Source organism: Rhamphochromis sp. 'chilingali', assembly GCF_963969265.1.
Source record: "Rhamphochromis sp. 'chilingali' genome assembly, chromosome: 18".
NCBI lineage: Eukaryota > Metazoa > Chordata > Actinopteri > Cichliformes > Cichlidae > Rhamphochromis > Rhamphochromis sp. 'chilingali'.
The window spans coordinates 14,036,183-14,057,735 of record NC_137945.1 but is presented as its reverse complement, the minus strand read 5'-3'; the positions used below and the strand labels follow the sequence as shown (position 1 = coordinate 14,057,735).

The window sequence follows — 21,553 nt, the reverse complement described above, 5'->3', positions numbered from 1 at the left end:
AATTAAAGAAGGTCAAAATCACAGGGAGACTCTCAGATTGAACTGCACGGTCCTCCAAGATGCCCAGAACAGGTTGGTTAAGGCGGAGGATCAAGTTATACCTAAACAGCCAAAATTACATTAGGACCATATTTCTGCTATTCCTCATAGCCAAGTGGTTCATGAGTAATGACTTCATATAAACGTGGCACCTCTTTGAAGGTTTATTTAAGAGGACTGAGATGCCAGAAAGGCTGTCAAAAACTAAAAAGCTTATGGGCGGGGTTTGCAACATCAGTGACCGTGTGTTAATACAAAACAGGTCTATAAGCAAAATTTAAATAAAGACCATAATGCATCGTTTAGGAAAAAATGTTGCAGTTTGAAATACTGTTATTAAAACTGAGCTGTGTACTGAAATAATGCTGCAGGGTTCATTTTCCAGAGGCTAGAGAAGGGAAAATTTGTAGTGCATCAACACCATTTGGCTCAACAATATACAAGTACAGGCTCAAGGTCGTTAAAAAATAGGATTTCATACTTTACCACATTTTAATACGGCACCATCAGGTTGTAGTGTGAGAAATACCAATGGTGTAGCTTATGAAACAGAAATTATACATAACAGATAAACCCCTCCCCCCAAAATAAAAGTGTTGACCATGAGAACATTATTGTACAGTAACAGCTTGGAACCATTCCTTTAACAACACTGCTTGTAATCCCTTTGTGTCCCAACATAGATGAACTTGTATGGCAAAAAAGGACAGCTGCACCATGTATGGACATCCTCGTGGGGTTTATGATACGATATAATGTAACATGATATGATGAGAAGTATGTCATGTCAATGATGATAGTCTGGTGCCGTACTCCAAAATACTTGCTCCTTAAGCTGGTCTCTGTTATTCCTGGTCTCTGTTCAGGAGAAGGACTGGCTCCATTGTGACAGCGTGCCAACACTCTTCTCCAAATTTGTCCTAAAATAAAATAAAAAATAAAAAAAATAATGCTGTTCCATCCCAGCGGTGCTGAAGGTAGTCAGGCCATTAACGGCAAAGGAATGGGCTATCTGAGTCCGGCTCTGGAGGTCATCCATTCAAGGCCTTGACATAACCTGAAAAACAGGAAATCAAAGATGAGAATCAGCAGAACTTTTTCAATGCCTTCAAATGTAATGAGAACCCACGATGGACCATGTGGCCCAAAGCCACAGACTGAATAAAAGATGGGTGTAGCTGCCATGATGTCACACTCTGGTTTGTGCAGCTCTGTTATGAAACTTTGAGTTGAGAGTTTCAGCTGTTGTGACCGTTTTTGAAAGTGAATGTGACATGCAGGTTTAAATTTCTTCAGCAGGGGTTTCACTTTTCAGACCTCAAAGCTGCATCCCTCTTTTATACTGTGTACTCCTGTAGAGCACTCCTAATTTGGAAGAGTCAAAGATACCCATCTGTTTTCACAGCTTTAGACAACTTCAAGTAACTTTAAGAGAAGCCAAATTGGATACATTGCAGAGTTGTCCTTCTTCATGTTTCACAAAGCAGAAAATCGTTCATGTCAGACACTTTCACACAGCTGGAAACACCCTGTGTTGTTTTTGTGTTGGATATTTATGTTCTCACTAACTCCCCCTGTTGTCTTACTGCACTTAATGTGTGCCTGTTTTTACCCTTATACACAAACAGCAGTGGGTCATATTTATTTTTAAAGCAGAACTCTGCCACTGATGGCTGCACAAAGCCTCCTGAGGCCTCAGGGCTTAAAGTAAGCAGATGCAGTGACATCTGGTGGCTCACAAGCCTCACAGCCCTGCAGGACAACTTAACACTAATTTTACTGGATAAATGTCCTCATAAGTATGTGGTGTTGGTGTCACTATACTGGAGCACCAAAGCTTGTTGAAAAGTTGTCTGAACATAATATAGAGTTTCAGTTTGTTCCAATAAACATAAAAAACAAACAAGCAAACAAAACCCCCCCCAAAAAAACAAGCAGAACAAATAAAACAGCCTAGCGATAAAAAAACAAAACAAAAATCCTGGAACAGTAGCTTTTAGGTGCCGGGTTAAATCTGATAAAGGAGAAAACGAAGATAAAAACACTTCATCTAAGGTTTGTATGGAGAGCTGCAGTTTCTGCTTGTTTGGGCCACATCCGCCTCTCAGAAAACAATTACAGATAGAACAACAGAGACAAAAAACATCTGCATTCCCCGTTTTCTTTTATTGCTCACCGCTTTCATTTTAAAAAACTAATAAGATCAGTTAGAAACATCTGTGTATTAATTGAGATCTGGTTTGCAGCTGGATGAGGGTGAGATATCATCATCTAACCCCTACATTAATTAAAAGTCTGCACACCCTGTCACTCTGCATTTCCTGCTTGTGAAGAATGAGCAGATCTCTCTTACCCCTCTCCTGTAAGTGCACAGCAGGACTGTATGTGCCAGGGGTGGTCTTTGATGGAGCTCAGGGTGAGGTATTTAGAGATCTCTGCTGCAGACATACAGTCCTTCATATCCTGCTTATTGGCGAATATCAACACAGCTGCTTTCCGCAGGTCCTGAGGGAGAACAATGAAAGCACAACCTTAGTCGCTGCCACTTTTTGAACCACAAACTCTAAACAATGCTGGTGGAGGAAAAGCCTGGCCATCGTCCTGCGTTATCGTCATATATGGTCATACTAGGAAGAGTGTTATGTGTTACCTCATGGGCCAGCATCCTGTAGAGCTCCTCTTTAGAGATAGCCAGCCTCTCTCGGTCTGTGCTGTCCACCACCAGAATGATGAACTGGGGGGAAAAAAAAAAGTCCATGCTAAGTGACCTCTTTTCAAAAGGCACAGCAACAAAATGCAACACAGCGGGTGGGCATTTCCGAGGCTGAAACCCTCACAATGGGAAGTGGTGAGTGCTATGCAAATATCCCCTCTTGAATAAGAAAAATTGTCTCTGTATGACAAAATGCCAAAGGCATGTTAATTTGGAAGAGATGTGAGACACACCATCAAAACTAAGGCAACAACCACCAGAAGATGACACAGACCAACACATTATTCAACATGAAAGTGACTTGGAGCACAAACTGTTATGTGACCATTTGACTTTACAATCAAAATATAAATACAAGCTACTCCAGTAACTGCAGAGCTGCAGTAAAGTCTACAGCATCAGTTTAGCCACTGTTTGATACAAACACACCTGAATGTTACAGTAGTTTAACTCACCTTTCCATAATAATCAGTCACATAATTAATCTCATAGGGTTTCCTTTTTGCATCCTTAATTCCTGGAATTCACATATTTCAATTACTTTTTTAAACCTATCAATATTCACGTTATATTAATGTGAAAGTGAAAAGCAGGTTCTTAGATTTGAAGTTTTTTTTCCAAAAAATATACTGAGTTTACTAACAAATACATTATTTCATTAACAGCTCCTAAATAATTAATTTACTAGCAGTCTGAGGTTTAAAAAAAAAAAAAAATCAATAACTGACCGTTAATATATTCCCAATAAAAGCAGTCAATAAAAATGCTGAATACTGCCTCTTAGAATTCCCAGAAACCCCGACATGGGGTGGTTTACATTATGCCAACTCTCGCTTCTCCCACAACCTAGGAACTGCTCCGAATCAGCCATCATCATCACCTTGATCCACCTTGAGGAATGAGGGAAAGGTTGGATTCTGGAGCAGCTTAAAGCAAGGACACCCAGGTGTATAATCATGTCTTATATCAGGCGACATGATGTATTAATGCTGCACCTCCACATAAAGAACAAAGTTTGCCATCGGGGGAGGAGCTGAAGATTGACAGCTTTACTTCCTCCACGCTCACATGTCTTTTTTTGGATCTCTAACACATCACAAAGAGGATATGAGAGAGAGATGCAAGTGAATATGTGAGGAGACATTTTAGGATAATGGAATGCTCCCACAGAAAGCATAGGGAACAATGAGGAATTGAGCTTTGTATTCAAATCATGAAGCAGCCAAAATGGATATAAACCTTTAGTGAATATTGTAAAGAGCGGTCTTTAAGTTCTCATACACATCTGCCTCTGCTGTTTGTCTTTTTACTGTGGCAGCTGACCCCTTTGCTTCTCAGACCGGCTCCTTTGTGAATAGGGTGACCTTTGACTTGGGCGGCCTATGCTGCCGTCTGTGCTCCGAGCAAACACCAGCTGCTGTGCTCAGGGAGAAAACTGTGCTCGACAATACATGGCTACTGTCGAGTGTGAAAGACTCTGCAAGGTGTTTCTCACCTCTGTATTGGAGTAGTAGGTGTTCCAGGAGGATCTGAGAGACTCCTGCCCACCTATGTCCCACATTAAAAAGTGGGTGTTCTTCACCACTATTTCTTCCACATTGCTTCCGATGGTGGGAGAAGTATGGACCACCTCGTTCATTAGACTGAATAAAACAGAAATGCAAAGTGGGTTTGTGTTTTTCCAACTTTAAAAGCATTCAGGAAGGAAGGTTCAAACTGAAAAAAGTACTTACAATTGGTAGAGGATAGTGGTTTTCCCTGCATTATCTAGTCCCACAATGATCACCTTGTGCTCTGGAAAACAAAAAAAACAAAACAAAAAAAACTCAGAAATTAATTTGAAAGTATACAATTTGAAACAAAAACTGGATCAAGCTCACAAAAAGCAATCACACCAAAAAATCAAAACCTCAAAAACTTACTTCCTACCTCATGTCTTCCTGACCTACTTTTCCCAAATAAACAAACAAACCTAGACCTACACTAAACTCCTCTCATTCATATAACAAGCTAGAACATAGAACAACAATGAGGGTTTGAGGCTGGTGCGAGACAGGCAAACATGGTGGGCTAAATGCAGAATTGGAGGAACATGTAGATACTAAAATATTTCAGGCCAGTGTTTTAACTTCCTGCCCTTGCGAGGCCTCCGGCTGAGAGGAAGGAAGGAAGTCTGGCCAAAGGGCATCGCAGCTCTGAGGGTTTTGATGAACTACATTGGCTTTCCAAACATTTTACATGTATATTGCTTCCTTTACAAGAAGCAACATTACACGGTTTTTCCTGCATATATTAAAAAATAAATAAATAAATAAAAATGTTGGCACCCACCAAAGAGGTTTTGGTTTAGCTTTTTTGGTTTTGTTTTTTTTACAGTTTAACTATCAACAAAAATTCAAATAGATGTCACCACACAGGGAAAAATACGCGTATGATGTCCAGAGAAAGGAAACATTTATTCCTAGAATGCACTAAAGAATTAAAATTCGGCAAAAATAACACAAAGGGATTCATACACCAAGAAGAATCACTTCTTGTGTCTCCAACCACATCTCTAGTAATACAATTACATGGTGATGATGACATAGATTCAACTCCTAGTCTGAGTCCCAACAATTTCACACAAACCACACAGCAGTCTCCTTAAGTAAGTAAAACTTGACACTGGGAATAGTTTAATCCAGAATTGGGTAACAATGAAAGTAGGTATTTGCCACTCTTAGGGCCAGGCAGTAAGTAAGCAATATAACACATGCTAAAGAGCACAAAAAAATAATTCCCTATCAGATGACAAATGATGACTGGAATCAAACAGAAAATACAAATTCTATCTGTAAATATAACCACATCCTTCATTAATGATTTACACTTCCTATTACTCATTATTAAGAAAAATAACACTCACTTACAGTAAGGGAAAAAAAAAAAACAAAAACAGAAAGTTGAAGCTGTACAGTTAATGAATACTTGACACTGCATTGGAGGACATTTGGCAAACCCACATTGAATACTTTAATACAGAGGACCAAAACTACCTAAAAATCAATAATTTGAAATTTGTTTAGATATTCTTATTACCCGAGAGCTTATTTTGGTACTTCTTTCGACATGTATACATTTCTTTACTGTTCCAAGATGCAAGTGATGAGGAAAGGAGTAAACCTTTTGTCTGTTTAATATATATTTTCTGGGTTGAATTGTATTTTTTCTCAAATTCTGTCCTCCATAGTTTAAAACTCGAAATTACACGATAATGTTGGTTATCCAGCTTGGTAACCTATCATAAACGGGAGCAAAATACTAGTTAGACTAGTTCCATTGTTTTAAGTGGACACTTGGAGCCACAACTGAATAATTATATTTACAGTAAACATCTTTCCAGAAAGTCAAGGAAAAGTTATGTAAGGGCGACGTGTCCTGGACAGTGAGCCAAAGCTGATTGACAACACTGTGAACATACCCCGGTAGGTTCTTAAGGTAATTATATCGGTTGATAAACAAATTAACAGTTACGATGTTGGGTGGCGTCATGCGGGTGGAGAGTAGTACCCTGGTTTACAAGATAAATAAAGACAGTTCAGATGGCAGTGCTTAAGTAAAAATAAATAAATAAATAAAATAGATGTGTGGGGAGATAATTCTGCCATATGCTATTGTGGCACCTCAGCTGCCCTCTTCATGCTAACGGGCTAACAGTTCGCCTTATCCCCGGTTGAGAAGCCGGCGGGAGATAAGTGAGCTGCAAAAACCGACACCCACCTTGGTTACAAAAGAAGCTCCACAGTTTGGCGAGTATGAGGCCCATTGTTAGGGATAAATGCCGATGTCCGTCCCTCTGTGGATAGAGCGACTTTCTCCACTCTGTGGTCCGCACCGTGCAGTCCGCGGCTGGCTGCTTCTAGCTAACACTAGCTCAAAGAGCTCTGGTCTACAAAACACCTCAGCGACCTTTTCAATGCAAACTCCATCTAAAACATCTAAGCCATGAAGCTAAAACCAGATCTAAAACAATACCGGGATGAGTTATTATTGTGTAGGTGTAAGTAAAGCCTAAAGCCCCCACAAGAAGTACAAATAATCCCTGTGTGTACAGAGCAGCTGTGTAGTCCCCGTGAGTATCTACTCCTCTCTTCTTCTGCCCGTTAGCTGCCAGTTGTCCGGTGAAAAAAGCAATCCCGACTGCTCAGTTATCTTCCGGTTACGTGATGACGTTTACGCATCGTGGCATGTTTGTCTTTTAAATCTCCAGTTTCTGCTTCTTCTTCTTTTTTTCTTTTTTTTTTTTAGGAATGGTTCTTATCAATGAAGCCAAGCCGCTAACACTTCAGTTCCACCTTTATTTGCTTCTAAATTATATTGCCTATAACTATAAAATTCCTAAGGAAAAGGAGTTTAGCCAACATTTAAAACAAAAAGTTTTATGTTTAAATGTCATAATTTTAAATGTTTTACTATTTTGATAAAGTTTTTACTTGTTAGGTTTTTATAAATAAATTTTTATGATGGATATATTATTTTATAACTTGCTTTACTGTTTAAACACAACAAAAAAGACAAAGATTTATGCACACACACACGTACACACGCACACACACACATGCAAAACATGCAAATAAACTTTATTTTTTTATTATTTATAATTGTTTATTTATTTATTGAAAATGCTGTTTTCTTTTTGGTGGATTTATTCTTGAGCATATTCTTCGCACAATTTTTTGTTTCTTTTTATTTAGAATTTATTTAGATTTTTTTAAATATATCTATTCTGTTTAATTAAAGAGAAAAATCAATAAAAAAAATTAAAAAGAAAGACAATTTGTGTCACGTGGCCTATGATGTATGCGGAAGTACTTGCAAGAAGAATGCCAAAACAATCCGGTGGACTCCACGCTGCACAGAAGTGAGTAACGAAATACAATTAAAAGCACATTTACAATGAAATCAGACCTGGAGCGGAAAGAGAATTTAACAGTCAATGTATTAAATAAATTTTAAGAAGCGGACTTGTTGAATGTTACAGAGTCGTTTAAGTGATACGATCTTTCATATACTTGGAGAAATTGCCTGATCTAGCGATAACATTTTGGTCTGTACAACAGGTATCGCTGAATTGTTGGCCTCTTTAGGTTTCCACATTAATCCAGTGGCGGTGATAATTAAGATGTCCATCTGACACGTGTTGCTTTCCTGCTTTCCTTTCCACAGTCTGAAGCCTTGTTAAACAGAGGAAATGTCGATTTTCCCACGAATTTCCCTGAAGCCTGAAGTGACTGAATATCTTAAGAGTGTCTTCTTAAACAAGGAGGTAAGAAGACTTCACATGCACTTCTTGGGATCGCTGTCTTCCCTTTCAAATGAAAAGATAACTCACTGAGGGAGTAGTTAGGATGCTACAAGTCGTCATTTATCGGCGTGTGCTTTCATTTAGCTGTTACAGTATATTTTCTGCAAATCTCTCTCCGCATAACAGTCACGAAAACCATTTGAGAGTTACAAAACGGTTACATGTGACTTTCTAACAAGAAATATTAAGTAATCTTTAACAGAAGTCCTGCTCCCTTAAACACTGATGGGTTCTCTCGTTCATTTGTTTTTTACAAATCATTCATATTACATTTCTGTTGTATGCAGTCAGGCATTGAAAGAGCTCAGGAAACATTCTGGATACTGATTCTGAAAAACTAGTTAATTTATTCATTACTTCTAGGCTGGACTATTGTAATTCATTGTTACTGGGTTGATCTGAAAGCTCCCTAAAAGTCTCCTGGCACAACAAAGAAGCATCATATTACTCCTATGTTGGCATCTCTTCATTGGCTCCCTGTTAAATCCAGAAAATGAATTTAAAGTCCTTTTCCTCACATACAAAGCCTTTAATAATCAGGTGCCGTCATCTCTTAAAGATCTCATAGTAACTTATTATCCTAACGGAGCTCTTCATTCTCAGACTGCGGGCTTACTTGGGGTTTCTAAAAGTAGAATGGGAGGCAGAACCTTCAGCCATCAGGCCCCCTTCCTGTGGAACCAGCTTCCAGTTTGGGTTCAGGGAATAGACACCCTCTGTGCTTTTAATATAGTTAAAGTATAGAGGTAGTTAGGGTTGGATCAGGTGACCCTGTCATTAGATTTTTGTCTATGCTCTTAGTCTGTATTTTGCAGAAAAGCACTTTATAAGTACCAGTCTGTTTACCATCTACAAACAGTTCTTTTGTGTTACTTCATCAACATAAAGGCACACTGTATGCTTTTTATTACCTAACCCTTCTATTTTATTAGGTTTTAACGGCGGTGGGTCATCAGGAGGCAGAGCATCGTTTCCACAAGCTGCTCTCATGTCTGTCTCACCCACCTTCATACACCTGCGTACGAGCCAGCACCCATCTCGCCCCCCTTGAGGAGATCAGGCAGCAGCTGGCAGAAGAGCTGAGGAAGGTGAGTCTCTGTCTGGTAACAGAATGTAGAGGGCATAAGAAAACCCACACAATGGGCTTCGGTATTTGGTTGCAGTGTGTTGGAGTCATGCTTATTTAGTTTGTCATTGTTTTTCTAGCAGCTGATGTGCAGCTCGTCAGCAGAGGAAGTCTCTGTGCAGATTCTGCCACACCCACGAATTGCGGATGTGCTGATCCTTCCTGTTGAAGGTCCGAGGTATGCGAGGAATGCTTCAGATAACTCTTAATCTGCTCTGTAGAGGTCGCACTCAGCACCACTTGGGCCTCTGAGGTTCTCCAACATCCAAGTGGAACAGCAACAACACAGGAAATATTTCTGATAACAAAGGAACAACAAACACACCCTCAGATAGCTGCCAACAAACTGTCAGTCAAAGAGAAGAACGGCATTTTTGTGCGTGTATCCTCTGTAACCGTGTGATCGTTCTTTGTCCTGTACTCTCAGACCTGTGAAGCAGCTCGGCTCAGAGGTGGTGGTGGGCGCTCAGTGTGGCGGCGCCGTACTGAGAGGCGCTCACGTCTTCGCCCCGGGGATCCTCGGCAGCCCCAAATGTAAGACTTAAAAACAGTAGAAGTGAAGTGAGGCTGTGAATACTTAGAGCAGTGGTGTCTTTGTTTTCTTCACCTGCTCTGTGATTTGGAAGCACGTTTTACTTTTTGCCAAAGTATCTTCATTTGTTCCAAGTGTTGATTATCTTCCTTAAACCGAACCGTGTGCTGTTTTGTTTTCTTGTTAGACATGAAGGCGGGGGATTTGGTGTCCGTCTTCTCTGACCTGGAGGGCAAGTGCACCCGAGGAGCCACCAGCTTCCAGGGGAAAAAGGTATTTGTGGGTAATGGAGTAGCCGAAATGGACCGCTCCACTATCTTCTGCACAGATGAGCCTGCCAGGTAAGTAAACACTGTCTTTTTTAATTCCATATTCAGACCGTTTCACTCCATGAGCAGAAACACAAAAGCTTTTTCTAGTACGGACCTTCCCTGTTTTGAAGTTAGAAAAACCCCTTAAATTATAACTTCCTTCTTTCAAAATAAACATACTCTGAATATTACCTGGCAGTTCTTTATTTTTTGCTTTGAATAGGATTTGTTTTAAATAATTTATGGTCTCTAAAGACCTCTTGTATGTTTTGAAATGCTATGTTGAAAATCCCTTGCTCTTTTTTAAAAGCACCTTGGACAATGTGGATAGAAACTTTAAATTTACTCTTCATCTTAGAAACGTGTTAGCTGATTAGTTGTCGTCTTTTTTTCTTTCAGAGGTATCGGTATCCGAATGGTGGAGCCGCTTTACAGAAGTCCGTCCTTTGATGGTGTTTTACCTAGCCTAGCGTTCCTGCAGGTATTTTTTATTAGAGCCGCAGTGAGCTAAAGTCGGTGTAATAAACTAGAACCGCATTGGACCTTTATTAAAGTGGACCTATAATTCTGATTTCCAAAATAATCCGTATTTTCTGTTATAACTGGCTTTGTTGTAGCCCCTCAATTTATCCTATGGCTCAGATAAACTGTCCTGTATTGTTCTGGAACAGCTGCACCTTGCAAACAGATGGTTTGAGCAGCAGGTGGATCAGGAGTCTGATAGGATATCCGCTCTTTATGACATCATACTGATCCAAGAATTTAAAAAACTGCCTAAAACATTCCTACAGAATGACAGACAATGTAGAATAACGTATTAGGTCCATTTTAAAAAGAGCAGCAGTGAGGTTTCAGTCTGAATCAACCAGGAACTGTATTGTATACATGTTATGTCCACATCACTGCCCATACTGAAGCGAATCCATGTTGCGCAGAACCTCCCGTCTGTGGTTGTGGGACACGTGCTCGGACCTCGCCCTGGGGAGCGCATCCTGGATATGTGCGCTGCGCCTGGAGGGAAGACCTGCCACATTGCTGCGCTCATGGGAGATCAGGTTCTTGTGTCCAGATGCGATCATAATTAATATTCAGAGTATTTTTGTTTTTTTTAATGCAGTGATTTGACTGGTCCATGTGGATGGTATGTTGCCCATGAACTAGAATGAATTTGACACCAGTGATTTAGATCTAGGTCTCAAGCAACACTTTACATTAACTGTTAACATAGAAAATGATCCAAGTGGAATTTAAGTACATTTAAGGTCAGCATCTGTACCCCACCAAAGGGGCCCACCACCACCCCACTGGGAGGCTGGTCTGTGTCCAGCCTGGAGGAGAGGGCGGACAACAACACGTTCATCTTTGTGTAATAAAATTAGTGATCAGATTGTGTCCTTGTTAGCATTTACTTGATTTAACTAAAACGTCTCCTGAGATAAAATCAAGCAGTCTAGGATTGTAATTTGTGAAATTTCCTTCCTTTTTAAGTTGTTTCTAATATATTTTTTTCCTCCGACACAGGGAGAGGTCGTAGCCTTGGACAGGATCCGGAATAAGATCGACCGCATTCGTCAAAATGCACAAATGTTGCATTTGCAAAGCGTGAAGGCGCACTGCTTTAACAGCACTCTGTCTGTGAGCAGTGACCCAGCACAGGAAACTGAAGGTACAGTCCAGAGTTTATCTATGATGTAAATCTCCGGGGTTCATAATAAATAGGTAGCAGCTCAGTGTCTGTGTTTCCCAGGACCTCCGTTCCCTCCGGAGAGTTTCGACCGGGTTCTGCTCGATGCTCCCTGCAGTGGCCTCGGACAGAGACCCAACATGGGCAGCACCTGGAGCCTCAAAGAGATCTGCTCCTACCAGCCACTGCAGCGCAAGTTATTTCATGCTGTAGGTTTTACTTCACACACATAAACCACGTTTTATCATCTTAACATCACAGCAGTACTAGCGTTCTTTAACCTGCAGGTGGCAGCATTGGATAGAAATTCCACTGCAGCTTGATCACAGCTCAGATTTACTTGTTTAACGTCACTGTGAGGTTTGAAGCTCACTTCTCAGGCTTATGTGCAGTTTTACAAGTCTGTTCAAAAGTGCGCAGAGAAAGCAAACTGTCATTTCAAATTTCTGCGAATAACCTTTCGAGACCTGATCATTTTCTGTGATTTCGATTTAAAAAGTTCAATTGAATTCAATTTTATTTATATAGCACCAAATCACAATAACAGTCGTCTCAAGGTGCTTTATATTGTAAGGTAAAGACCCAACACTGATACAGAGAACACAGCGAAAACCCCAACAATCACTTGCATGGAAACCAGCGCAGAGGACATGCTTCGTTAGAGCTTCATCAGTGTTTCCTATTCCTATTTTATTTACCATTAGAACACAGAAACCACATCAAATATTTAGAAAATGAAGATGAAGCATTTTAAGAAAAATATGAGGTCACTTTGAATTTGATGGCAGCAGCGTGTCTCAAAAAAGTTGGAGGAGGCCGTGTTTACCGCTGTGTGGCATCCCCTCTTCTTGTAGCAGCAGCCTATAAACATCTGGGAAGTGAGGAGAGCAGCTGCTGGAATTTTGGGAAAAGAATGTTGCCCCATTCTCGTCTGATATAGGATTCTAGCTGCTCAACAGTCCTGGATCTTCGTTGTCGTATTTTGTGTTTCATCATGTGCCAAGTATTTATAGCTGGTGAAAGGTGCAGGCCACTTCACTAGTCAGAGAATCTTCTACTATGAAGCCGTGCTGTTGGAATAGATGCAGTGTGCAGTTTAACAATGTTTTGCTGAAATTTGCAAGGCCTTCCCTGAAAAAGACGGTTTGGAGCAAAATACCTGCATATATCTTTCACCACTGATGTGGCCTTTCCACGTGTGCAAGCTGCCAATTCACTAATGCACCACTACACCAAGAAAGGCAGTCTTTTGAACTGAATGCACACCCAGAATGTGATAAATGATGAGTATTAGAGATAATAGATCTGGTGTGTTTTCCCTTCAGTGACCATAACAGGCAATACTTTTGGAAGCAAATGTTAAAAAGCTGTGAAGATGAATCTTTAATACTTTAAATTTGGGCCTTTTAAACACGACAGTCTGTGGGAATTTCCACAGTTTTGGAGCTAGCCTCAAGTGGCCACAAGAGGATCTGTAATTTATTTGGTACTTAATTTTAAACCCTGGAGGTTACCTCTAAAAAAGAGCAGCAAAAAATGAACTGAAACCAAATAGTTTTGGTCCAGTGCTTCTAAAACTCACTAAAAAGTTAATAAAACCACGATTACACCGACTATAAAGCGAGTACATGAATACGTAGCTATCTGTGTCTCTGCAGGCGGTGCGGCTGCTGAAGAAAGGTGGTGTTTTGGTGTACAGCACCTGCACAGTGACTCTAGCAGAGAATGAGGAGCAGGTAGCTTGGGCCCTTGACACCTTCCCCTGCCTCTCACTTGTGCCACAGGTAAAGCACTTGAGCCACATGGACGTGACTGCAAATGTAAAAATCACAAAGTGAAACCTTTTTTTTTGTTTTTCAGGAGCCCCACATCGGTGCTGAAGGCATGCCTGGAGCCGGCCTTCCACCTGAGCAGCTGCGCCTCCTCCAGAGGTTCAGTCCCGAGCTGAGCTGGGAGCAGACGGAAATTACAGCCCCGCTCCCCTGCAGAGCCGACAGCGACACTATCGGCTTCTTTATCGCTAAGTTCCTGAAAAACTAACCCGAGGGCTCGCGCTCTCGCACGGGGCTCATATGAGACAGCAAAACGGGAACAATAGTGTTTATATTACGACACTCTGTGTGCTTTGACGGGCCAGTGTTGACAAAGAGCTCCCTGCGCTGTTTACAGCATCTGCCTCTTAACAGCTGCTCTCTAAAACCGTGGGCCATATAGGGATAAGCTTTATAAACACCAGGGGAGGGTTGGATGGAAGAGGGTGGTGGTTGGGGGGCACGTGGCGACGGAGTCTGGATGAGTAACGGCAAATGCAGCAGAAGCAGCGCTACGGTTGCTATAACAACAGTGACGACACAGCTGCCATGGTGACGGATTCGCTGGAGAATGGATCAGGAAGTAGGTGTAGAAAGAGGCCATGAGAGGAATTAACAATTTAGTGTCTTTGCAGCGCTGGAGACGACTGGGACATTTAATTAGGACTTCTGGAGCCTGCAGGAAAGAGGAGACGCATGTGTTTGGCTCAGTCTCTGCATTCATCAGAAGGAAATGTTGCTCAGTTTTTCAGAATAAGAGCACATTTAAAGGGAGGCTGTTTCTGTTTTTGGAAGTGGTTAAGAGTAAAGATGTGAGAGGAAAAAGAGATGTTATTAAAATGATGACTTCCAGGATATTTAGACCTTTTTTTAATTTGTTTTTTACTAATAAAATAAGAGTTAATTTAGATAATTCCTTAAAAACAAGATGCCAAAATAGTCCAGAGGTTTTTTCATGATGGTAGAGTTTACTCCTAGAAGACCTTTGCATATGATCTCAAACCATTTGTCAATTGTTGTCTAAATTCCTTTTAACTAATTGTATTTAGCAGAGATTAAAAAGAATTTTAGCTAATTTTTTTTCCTTTTTCTCTTTTGTTATTTATTCCTTTTTATGCAAGCAAAACACAAATCGTCTTATATTTGAACATTTAGTCAACACATCCCAGACAAACGTCACGCACTGACATTCAAAAAAATACCGCCACCCCTCATTTCTTTATATTTTGCTAGAAAAACAGGTGCATAGAATATTACTATACAGGACAAAAAACTGCTAAAGAGCTTGATAGCCCAAAAATAGATAATTTTCTGGGCTTCAGAGCTCTTCTTTGGATGTTTGCTGCTTGTGTTTCATTCTCTGTAAGATCATCCCAAACTGCTTCATTGATGTTGAGGTCTGGGCCATGACTGATAGTGTTCCATTGTGTCTTTTATCCAGGTATTTTTTTTATTGCATTGGTAATAATTTGGATGCATTGCTCAATCAGACCTGTTACCACTGATTTTAAGCTAAGTTCTTGCATAACTTGGCATACCTCAAATTAAATGTTCTCCCTGTTTGCTTTCCTAATCATTGGCTTCTTGACAGCCATCGATTGTTTTTGCCTAAATATACAATTTAGTTGCTTCTTTTCTCTGTTGTATGTTGTACAACACTGGCTCGTCTCTTCAGTTAGGTGCCTTTTGTGCTTAAATTACTAATTAAAATGGTTTGTTAGACAGAAAAGGCTTAAAACGTTACAGAAACATCTGGCACTTTTTCATATTCATTAGAATATTTGGGGTCTAGATATTTGGTGCGATGAAAATCGACATTCAATGGCATCTTATTTCTCTGTGTGATCTTATGATCTTCAATTTTTCAAAGCTTTCTGATGTTCCCATAATGAAAGGCTTGGTAAAATAATTGATTCTCCACTTCCACTTCATATCTGCTCACACACATTATAGTGTGTTACATATTGCTACATGTTCACACGTGCTTATGGTTGCCAAATATAGGAACTAATTTATTCAGTGCAAATTTAAAATGGATGTCCAATAAATCCGCAGCCTGTGTGCAATTTATAGATCCGTGCCAGCAGTGCACCGACATCTGTCCCGTTCTTCTGACACGCAGTATTTTGAGGACCTTCACTATGACCTCAGCTCAATCCCCTTTCCTGGGAATAACATCAGACTCTTATCAGTCCACGCACACATCTGTCTGCGCTGCACTTCACCTCCCTGCATCTAAGCTGCATGTGAGTGCGGACTCGCTGCACCACTGAAGATTTGTTTTTCCCCGATTTCACATTAAAATTCAAGATCAAATATGCCTCATCTCCGAGTTTGTCTGTTATGAAGGCAGCTGTGAGTGTGTGTCGAGGCAGCTTCCTATATTAGAATCATCCCCTCAGCATTGTCATTCATGTCGGGGTTGTCATGACAACTCAGGAGGCAGGCCGGTGAGTCTACCTCAATTTTTTAGTGGAGTTTCAGATGACTATTTATAGACGCACCATTTCCCTCCTCTGTCTGGGTCTTCTGCTGACACAAACATCAAAACGGTCTCCCACTGCGTCAGTCGTTTGTTTCCAACTTTATTCTTCGTATTTATGCAATATGTACACATGTACACTGTTATAAAATCTGTAGTGCTACCAATGTAGCATAGAAATGGACGAGTTTTTATAATTACAATTATCAGGCAAAAAAAAACATTTAAAAAAAAGGTGAGGAGATGGTGTGTAAACAGAGGGCCAGAGTGCACGGACTCAAAGATCAACTAAAGTCTATTCAGGTTTTGATGATGTTGTTGACTCAGGCATATAGAGCAGGTAAAATATCCCCAAATCCATTAACCAGATCCTGTATTTTAATCAGAAGAGTGAAAAGAGGGCAAAAACTTAAAGGCAATATTTATCTGGTAAACACTTGGAATTATTTTTGTTTCTTTGGAATTTCAGAAATACCCACACTGAACAACAAATCCTAAAATTAGCATTGTTTGTACTAAGAAATCAAAGTAGGACTTAAATGGAATTCGTTAGAAAAGGGGTCAGGATTAATCCAAGATGAATCATCAGGACCTACGATTTGGTGGGAATGTTATATCAAATCCCTTTCACTTGAAACCAATGTGAAAAAGCCTGTTCCAATGTTATAAAATGTTTCTGGACCCATACAAAGAACAGTACTGCATGTGTTGAGAGGAAGTTACTGGAGAACTCTTTGTCTGTCTTGTAAGGCAAGACTAAGGTGCGCCTGCAAGAAGGCATGAATATGTTAAAACGTAACATCTAAAACCCGTGGAATCAAAAAAAGAAACTAAGCAGTAAGTGATGAACATAAAACGAGCAGTTTGACACTTTGGGAAATACGCTGTTAGAGTTAGAGCGATACCACTCTCATATACGAATCCCCCTCCCCCAGTAATGCCACAACCTGTTATTTGTAGGGTTTGTACAGATTTCACCAACACAAAATGGTAATTGTTGAGCTTTTAGAGGTGCTGGTAGGTGGTTTTTACCTTCAGAGAAACTGTTCACATGAGCTCTTTCCTCCTGTTTATTTGTGCTAAGCTAACCTGCTGTTGGCTCTACATTCCTACAGATATGAGAGTGGTATCAAGTTTTTCACCTGCTAAAAATCAATGCAGTCTGATATAACAGTGCTGCATTTATGAAGAGTATAGTATTCAGTTATTTTTTAAATCAAACAGTCATTGATTCAACTTTATGATTATTCTCAAATCTGTGATTTATACTTACTAAAGTACTGAAAGCTGTTAAGCTTCTTAGAGATGCTACGCTTGGCTGATCCCTTACTCACAGTGGGTAGGTTTGGTAGAGTTTTTACACTGGATTTTCTTCTTGACACAACCCCAAAAGGGATTTGTGTCTGCCGCTTTGTCCAGTCTACCAATCAAAGTTGTCTCCTTGTGGACCCCTTGATCACTTCAAGAACTGCTGCTATTTTAAGTGTATTTCAGACTATTTGTAGTAGGACATTTATAGATGGTACAGGCCACCATTCAGGTCCTCTCCCCACAAATGCGTGCCTCAGAACATTCGTAAAACAGTCTGGTCCTGGTGGATAAACTGACAACTATGTGAATCTTGAAAATATGAAGACAAAAACGAGCATGGTCCTGACCTAAAGCACTGTCACTGGGGTTGGACTCTGTTTGGTTGCTTGGTTGTAGCCTGAAAGCTAATTATCACGATGAGTTACAATCATGATAAACCTTAAAGCTGATCTGTTTAAAACAGAAGCTCTTTTGAGGTTTGTGGTTAAATCAGCACAAATGTGCAAGGTCTCAAGTGACCTAAAACTAAAAACAGGAGCAGCTCTGAAAGCAGTCCAGAGGTGTACAAGCAGACTACTTAGAAAATGAGTAGTTTCTATAGTTTTCAATGTAATTATGGGAAGTGTTATGGCTAACACAGAGAGACAGACAACCATTCGCGCGCACATTAACACTAATGGGTAATTTGGATTAATCAGTTAACCTATCCCCACAAACTGCATGTCTTTGGACTGTGGGAGGAAGCTGGAGTACCTGGAGGAAATCCACGCAAACACGGGGAGAACATGCAAACTCCACACAGAAAGACCCTGGCCTGATGGTGGAATTGAGCTCAAGACCTTCTTGCTGTGCGGCAACAGTTCTAACCACTGTGCCACCGTGCTGCCCTACACTCATTAGGTGTACATAATAAACTGGCAACTATGTAGGCAAGTGTTATTTCCCAAAGTGTCAAACTATTCTGCAACTACAACATCAAAGTATGATGGCTGGTCAACCCTCGCAGTAGTCTGAAGGAACAAATTATTCAAGTGGTAGCAAGCAATACAACTTAATAATAATAATAATAATATTAGAAACAATAAAAATTATAATGCTAATCACAGAAAGCACAGCTCAGTACAGAAAAAATTCTGCTTTTGTGTCATGCTTTATCAAACACAGGTTTAAAATATGCATATTTGAGAATATTCATGCATATCCACACATAAACAACGTCTATGCATAGATACACACATACATATATTCATATATTTATATTTGTATCTATGTAATCAAAATCCTGCCATTGAAAAAGATGCAACAGCATTTACAAAGAAGTGTACATAAATAGGATGCTGTGGTTTTTCAGGGTATAGCAGCACGATGGGAGGACAGAACAGAGTCCAGGAGGGCCTTGGGAGGGGTTCTGGTCTGTCACTGGTGGATGTATGAGTCTCTGGCCCATTCCCCTGCCTCACCCCTCTTTTTTGGAGCTACCTCCCCTTCTCTGTCCCTCTCTCTGTCCCGGTCGTAGTAGTGATGGTGGTGGTCGCGTGCTGGCCGGTGGTGGTGGTGAGAGCGCTGCTTGTTCCGCTCATTGTGGTCCTGTTCGCGCTCTTTGGAGCGCTGGTGTCCCGTGCTGTGACCGGCCTCGTCCGCCCCGCTGCGGTGATGGTGGTGGTGGTGATGGTGGTTGTGGTCCCGGTGGGGCAGTGGCTCGTAATGCTGTTGCTGCTGGGGATGCCCCTCCCCTTGATCCTCATCGTCCTCCTCTTCCTGCTGAAGACGCTGAGTGCGCGGCTCAGTACAAGCCGAGTCCTTGCTCTCTCGACTTTCTCGGCTCTCCCTGCTCTCGGGGGTCTCAGAGTCCAAAGTCTCTTGCCGGGAGAGGCCCTTGGCTTTACTGCTGTGATGGTGGTGGTGGTGATGGTGGTTGTGGTGTTCAGTCCTGGTAGAAGATGACCGGTGGTGGACGTGTTGGGATCTCCTGGATGACTCTGTCCTAAGAGGCCTCTCCTCCTCGTTGCCCTCCTCCTCCCCCTCTGCGTCAGCATCGCCCTGGTCCAGGCTCTGGTGGTGGTGATGATGGTGGTGACGGTGATGGTGGTGCTGGTAATCCTCTCTGGAGCCTTTCCCCTCCACTTTATCTCCCTTCTGCTCTGTACTGTTTCCCTGAGATTAGCGACACACATCAGTCAGTACGATGACACATACAAAACCAGAAAACATCACAGCAAGCACACGCAAACTAAAAATCACACCACCCCAGTTATTTCACCAAAATTCACACAGAACTACAAAGAAGAAGATGTCACACTTGAACACACACGCTTTCTCGTCAAATCCATTCACGGCCGACTCTGACCCAGGAGTAAGAACTCAAAAAAAGCAAGGCGTGCTCCTCGGCTTCAGCTTTCATCACTCGACCTCGCCGCACTTACCACACTAGCAAATACAAGCTCACTCCTGCTCCTCATCAATATCAGCGTTTTCTTCGCTCTCAGTCTTACATTGTGATGGCAGTGGATAGAGAAAGGGCAGATAAGGGGATTATGCAGCATTTACAGATGACTGAAACTGCCCATAACGGTGAGGGTTGTTATAAAATATATTAAACAAAAACAATGGTTTAGAGCTGAGCTGAAAAGGAACTACATTAGAAAAGGAACTATTAAAAGTAAAATAAATGATTTCATGTTAAATACTAAAGTCCAGCTCTCTGTCTACGTCCAAACTGTCTCTAAACTGTTTTTATTCTATTGAGTTTTACATGTTTTGCGGTAGTTAAACTTCAGGGGTCTCCTGTATCATCAGCCACGATTAATCAACTGAACGTGATAACAGCATTGTTTTGACCTGTTAATATGAATTTTGTTCCCATCTCTTGAAGCGTGTTTTGTCTCTGCTAACTCTTTTCTTGCTGTCAGCTCCTGTTCGTCCTTTTATATTTGATGTTTTCTCTGATCTAGTTCCTCTTTATGCATCAGAAGGTTCTTGTAGAGCATTTTAAATTCAGTTTCTTCGTTAGTATTTCATACCCTTGTACCTATCCTAGATAAAGTAGATTATTCTTAATTTACACATTACCTGTAGTGCATATGTTAAAGAATAACATAATATGAGAAAAGTAAAGACTTTTAGCAGACATTGTAGATGCAAACTACAACATTTTGTAATTCTTCAACGCTCTGATTTCTTTCATCTCTTCCTTTCTAATCCTGCCTCCCACACTTCTGGATCCCCTCCTTTTCCATGGCCTCCCTTGGCCCAGAGTATGCTCAGCACTTGTACCTGCACGCCAGAGACCGGGGCCGTGCTGGAGGGCAGGCTGGCTGTGGGTAGCTTTGCTAGCACTGGGTCAGGGGGGCTGCAGCTGGTGGGGTGAGTGCTTTTCCAGTAGGCCTCCAGGTAATCGGCCATATGCTCACATGCGTCCTCCAGCTGGTTCTCATCAAGAATGATGTCAAACATTTCCTGCGAAAGGCGAAACGGGCGCAGTCAGAGTTGAAGGAAATGGAACGGAGACATGACAGGGTCAACAAAACCAGCCAGCGCTGATGTGGAACTTCACATTAAAAGACTTAAAGTGATCTTTAAGGAAACAAAAAACGATAAAAAAACCATCGGGGCAAGTTAGAAACAACTCACAGGATTAGACACTAGATAACATTAAGTATTCATTTTGCAGAAAATCTTAAACTGTAAATCCCTAAAGATACTGACTGCTATTTAAATGAAATTAAACCTCCGCTTTCACAATACTGGAGGGTTTGCCTCATTTTCTAAAATAATAAGTAAGCAGATTAGAGAGGGACGGAAATAGAACTGGCAGAAATTATAAAGGAATAAACAAAACCTGACTTCAGATATGCACAAATTAAAACCCAGAGCCAAAAAGAACAAAACTCCAAGTTATTTCACACACTGGATTAAAATTGGCAGTAATTTCGGTCCGCTGTGGAGACTTACAGGAGGGCACTGAGCCAGCTTGTCGGCGGCCACCATCTGGACATTGAGGTGTTTGGCCTGCGACTTGCCTCTGGACTTGATGAGCCGCTGTAACACCTGAAGGCAAATGAGGACGAAAGGCAAGAAGGTCACGGCTGTTTTTGACAAACTTAAATTAAAGCTTTGTGCGTGCAGCACACAAGTTTCTCAGCTTTAAACAGGAGCTTCTTTTGGAGGTGGACAATTAATGTAATCTTAGAAGGATTCATT

At 41.0% G+C, this 21,553-nt stretch overlaps 3 protein-coding genes across 13 annotated transcripts in view; 1 reads left to right on the top strand and 2 right to left on the bottom strand.

Moving 5' to 3' along the window:
• Nucleotides 1-842: 842 nt before the first annotated feature.
• Nucleotides 843-6,938, bottom strand: arl8 (ADP-ribosylation factor-like 8). Its single transcript, XM_080865162.1, has 6 exons — nucleotides 6,512-6,938; nucleotides 4,486-4,546; nucleotides 4,248-4,395; nucleotides 2,690-2,773; nucleotides 2,393-2,544; nucleotides 843-1,096 (listed from the first exon to the last, which is right to left on the bottom strand). Exons 1-6 carry the CDS (start codon nucleotides 6,555-6,557, stop codon nucleotides 1,048-1,050), a joined length of 540 nt encoding a protein of 179 aa, XP_080721288.1. The 5' UTR covers nucleotides 6,558-6,938; the 3' UTR covers nucleotides 843-1,047.
• Nucleotides 6,939-7,540: 602 nt separating this feature from the next.
• On the top strand, nucleotides 7,541-15,684 carry nsun6 (NOP2/Sun RNA methyltransferase 6; the record flags this gene model as incomplete). Of its 3 annotated transcripts, none has more annotated exons than XM_080864959.1 (12): nucleotides 7,541-7,652; nucleotides 7,958-8,057; nucleotides 9,029-9,184; nucleotides 9,303-9,400; nucleotides 9,650-9,756; nucleotides 9,942-10,095; nucleotides 10,465-10,546; nucleotides 11,001-11,120; nucleotides 11,587-11,731; nucleotides 11,813-11,958; nucleotides 13,408-13,533; nucleotides 13,610-15,678. In XM_080864959.1, the coding sequence occupies 11 exons, from the start codon at nucleotides 7,983-7,985 to the stop codon at nucleotides 13,787-13,789; spliced, it is 1,389 nt and encodes a 462-aa protein (XP_080721085.1). In that variant the 3' UTR covers nucleotides 13,790-15,678. The 3 variants fall into 3 exon arrangements, with proteins under 3 accessions (XP_080721085.1, XP_080721086.1, XP_080721087.1); XM_080864960.1 differs by having other exon boundaries at nucleotides 7,544-7,652; nucleotides 9,306-9,400; nucleotides 13,610-15,683; XM_080864961.1 differs by lacking the exon at nucleotides 7,541-7,652 and having other exon boundaries at nucleotides 7,983-8,057; nucleotides 13,610-15,684.
• A 453-nt stretch (nucleotides 15,685-16,137) lies between these two features.
• LOC308385482 (voltage-dependent L-type calcium channel subunit beta-1-like) overlaps nucleotides 16,138-21,553 on the bottom strand; it is a 70,607-nt gene continuing 65,191 nt past the window's right edge. For all 9 annotated transcript variants that reach the window (XM_080864422.1, XM_080864424.1, XM_080864430.1 and 6 more), the window contains 3 exons: nucleotides 21,305-21,400; nucleotides 20,627-20,809; nucleotides 16,138-19,507 (listed from right to left, as the gene is read on the bottom strand). In XM_080864422.1, coding sequence (XP_080720548.1) covers nucleotides 18,770-19,507; nucleotides 20,627-20,809; nucleotides 21,305-21,400 — 1,017 coding nt within the window. In that variant the 3' untranslated portion in view covers nucleotides 16,138-18,769. The remainder of the gene's footprint in view (nucleotides 19,508-20,626; nucleotides 20,810-21,304; nucleotides 21,401-21,553) is intronic.

Coding starts and splice junctions, on each gene's coding strand:
- arl8 (XM_080865162.1), bottom strand. CDS start 6,557: ATGGGCCTCATACTCGCCAAACTGTGGAGCTTCTTTTGTAACCAAG. Junction 4,547..6,511: donor GAGCTTCTTTTGTAACCAAG/GTGGGTGTCGGT, acceptor TTTGTTTTCCAG/AGCACAAGGTGATCATTGTG. Junction 2,545..2,689: donor ACAGGATGCTGGCCCATGAG/GTAACACATAAC, acceptor GTTCTCCCTCAG/GACCTGCGGAAAGCAGCTGT.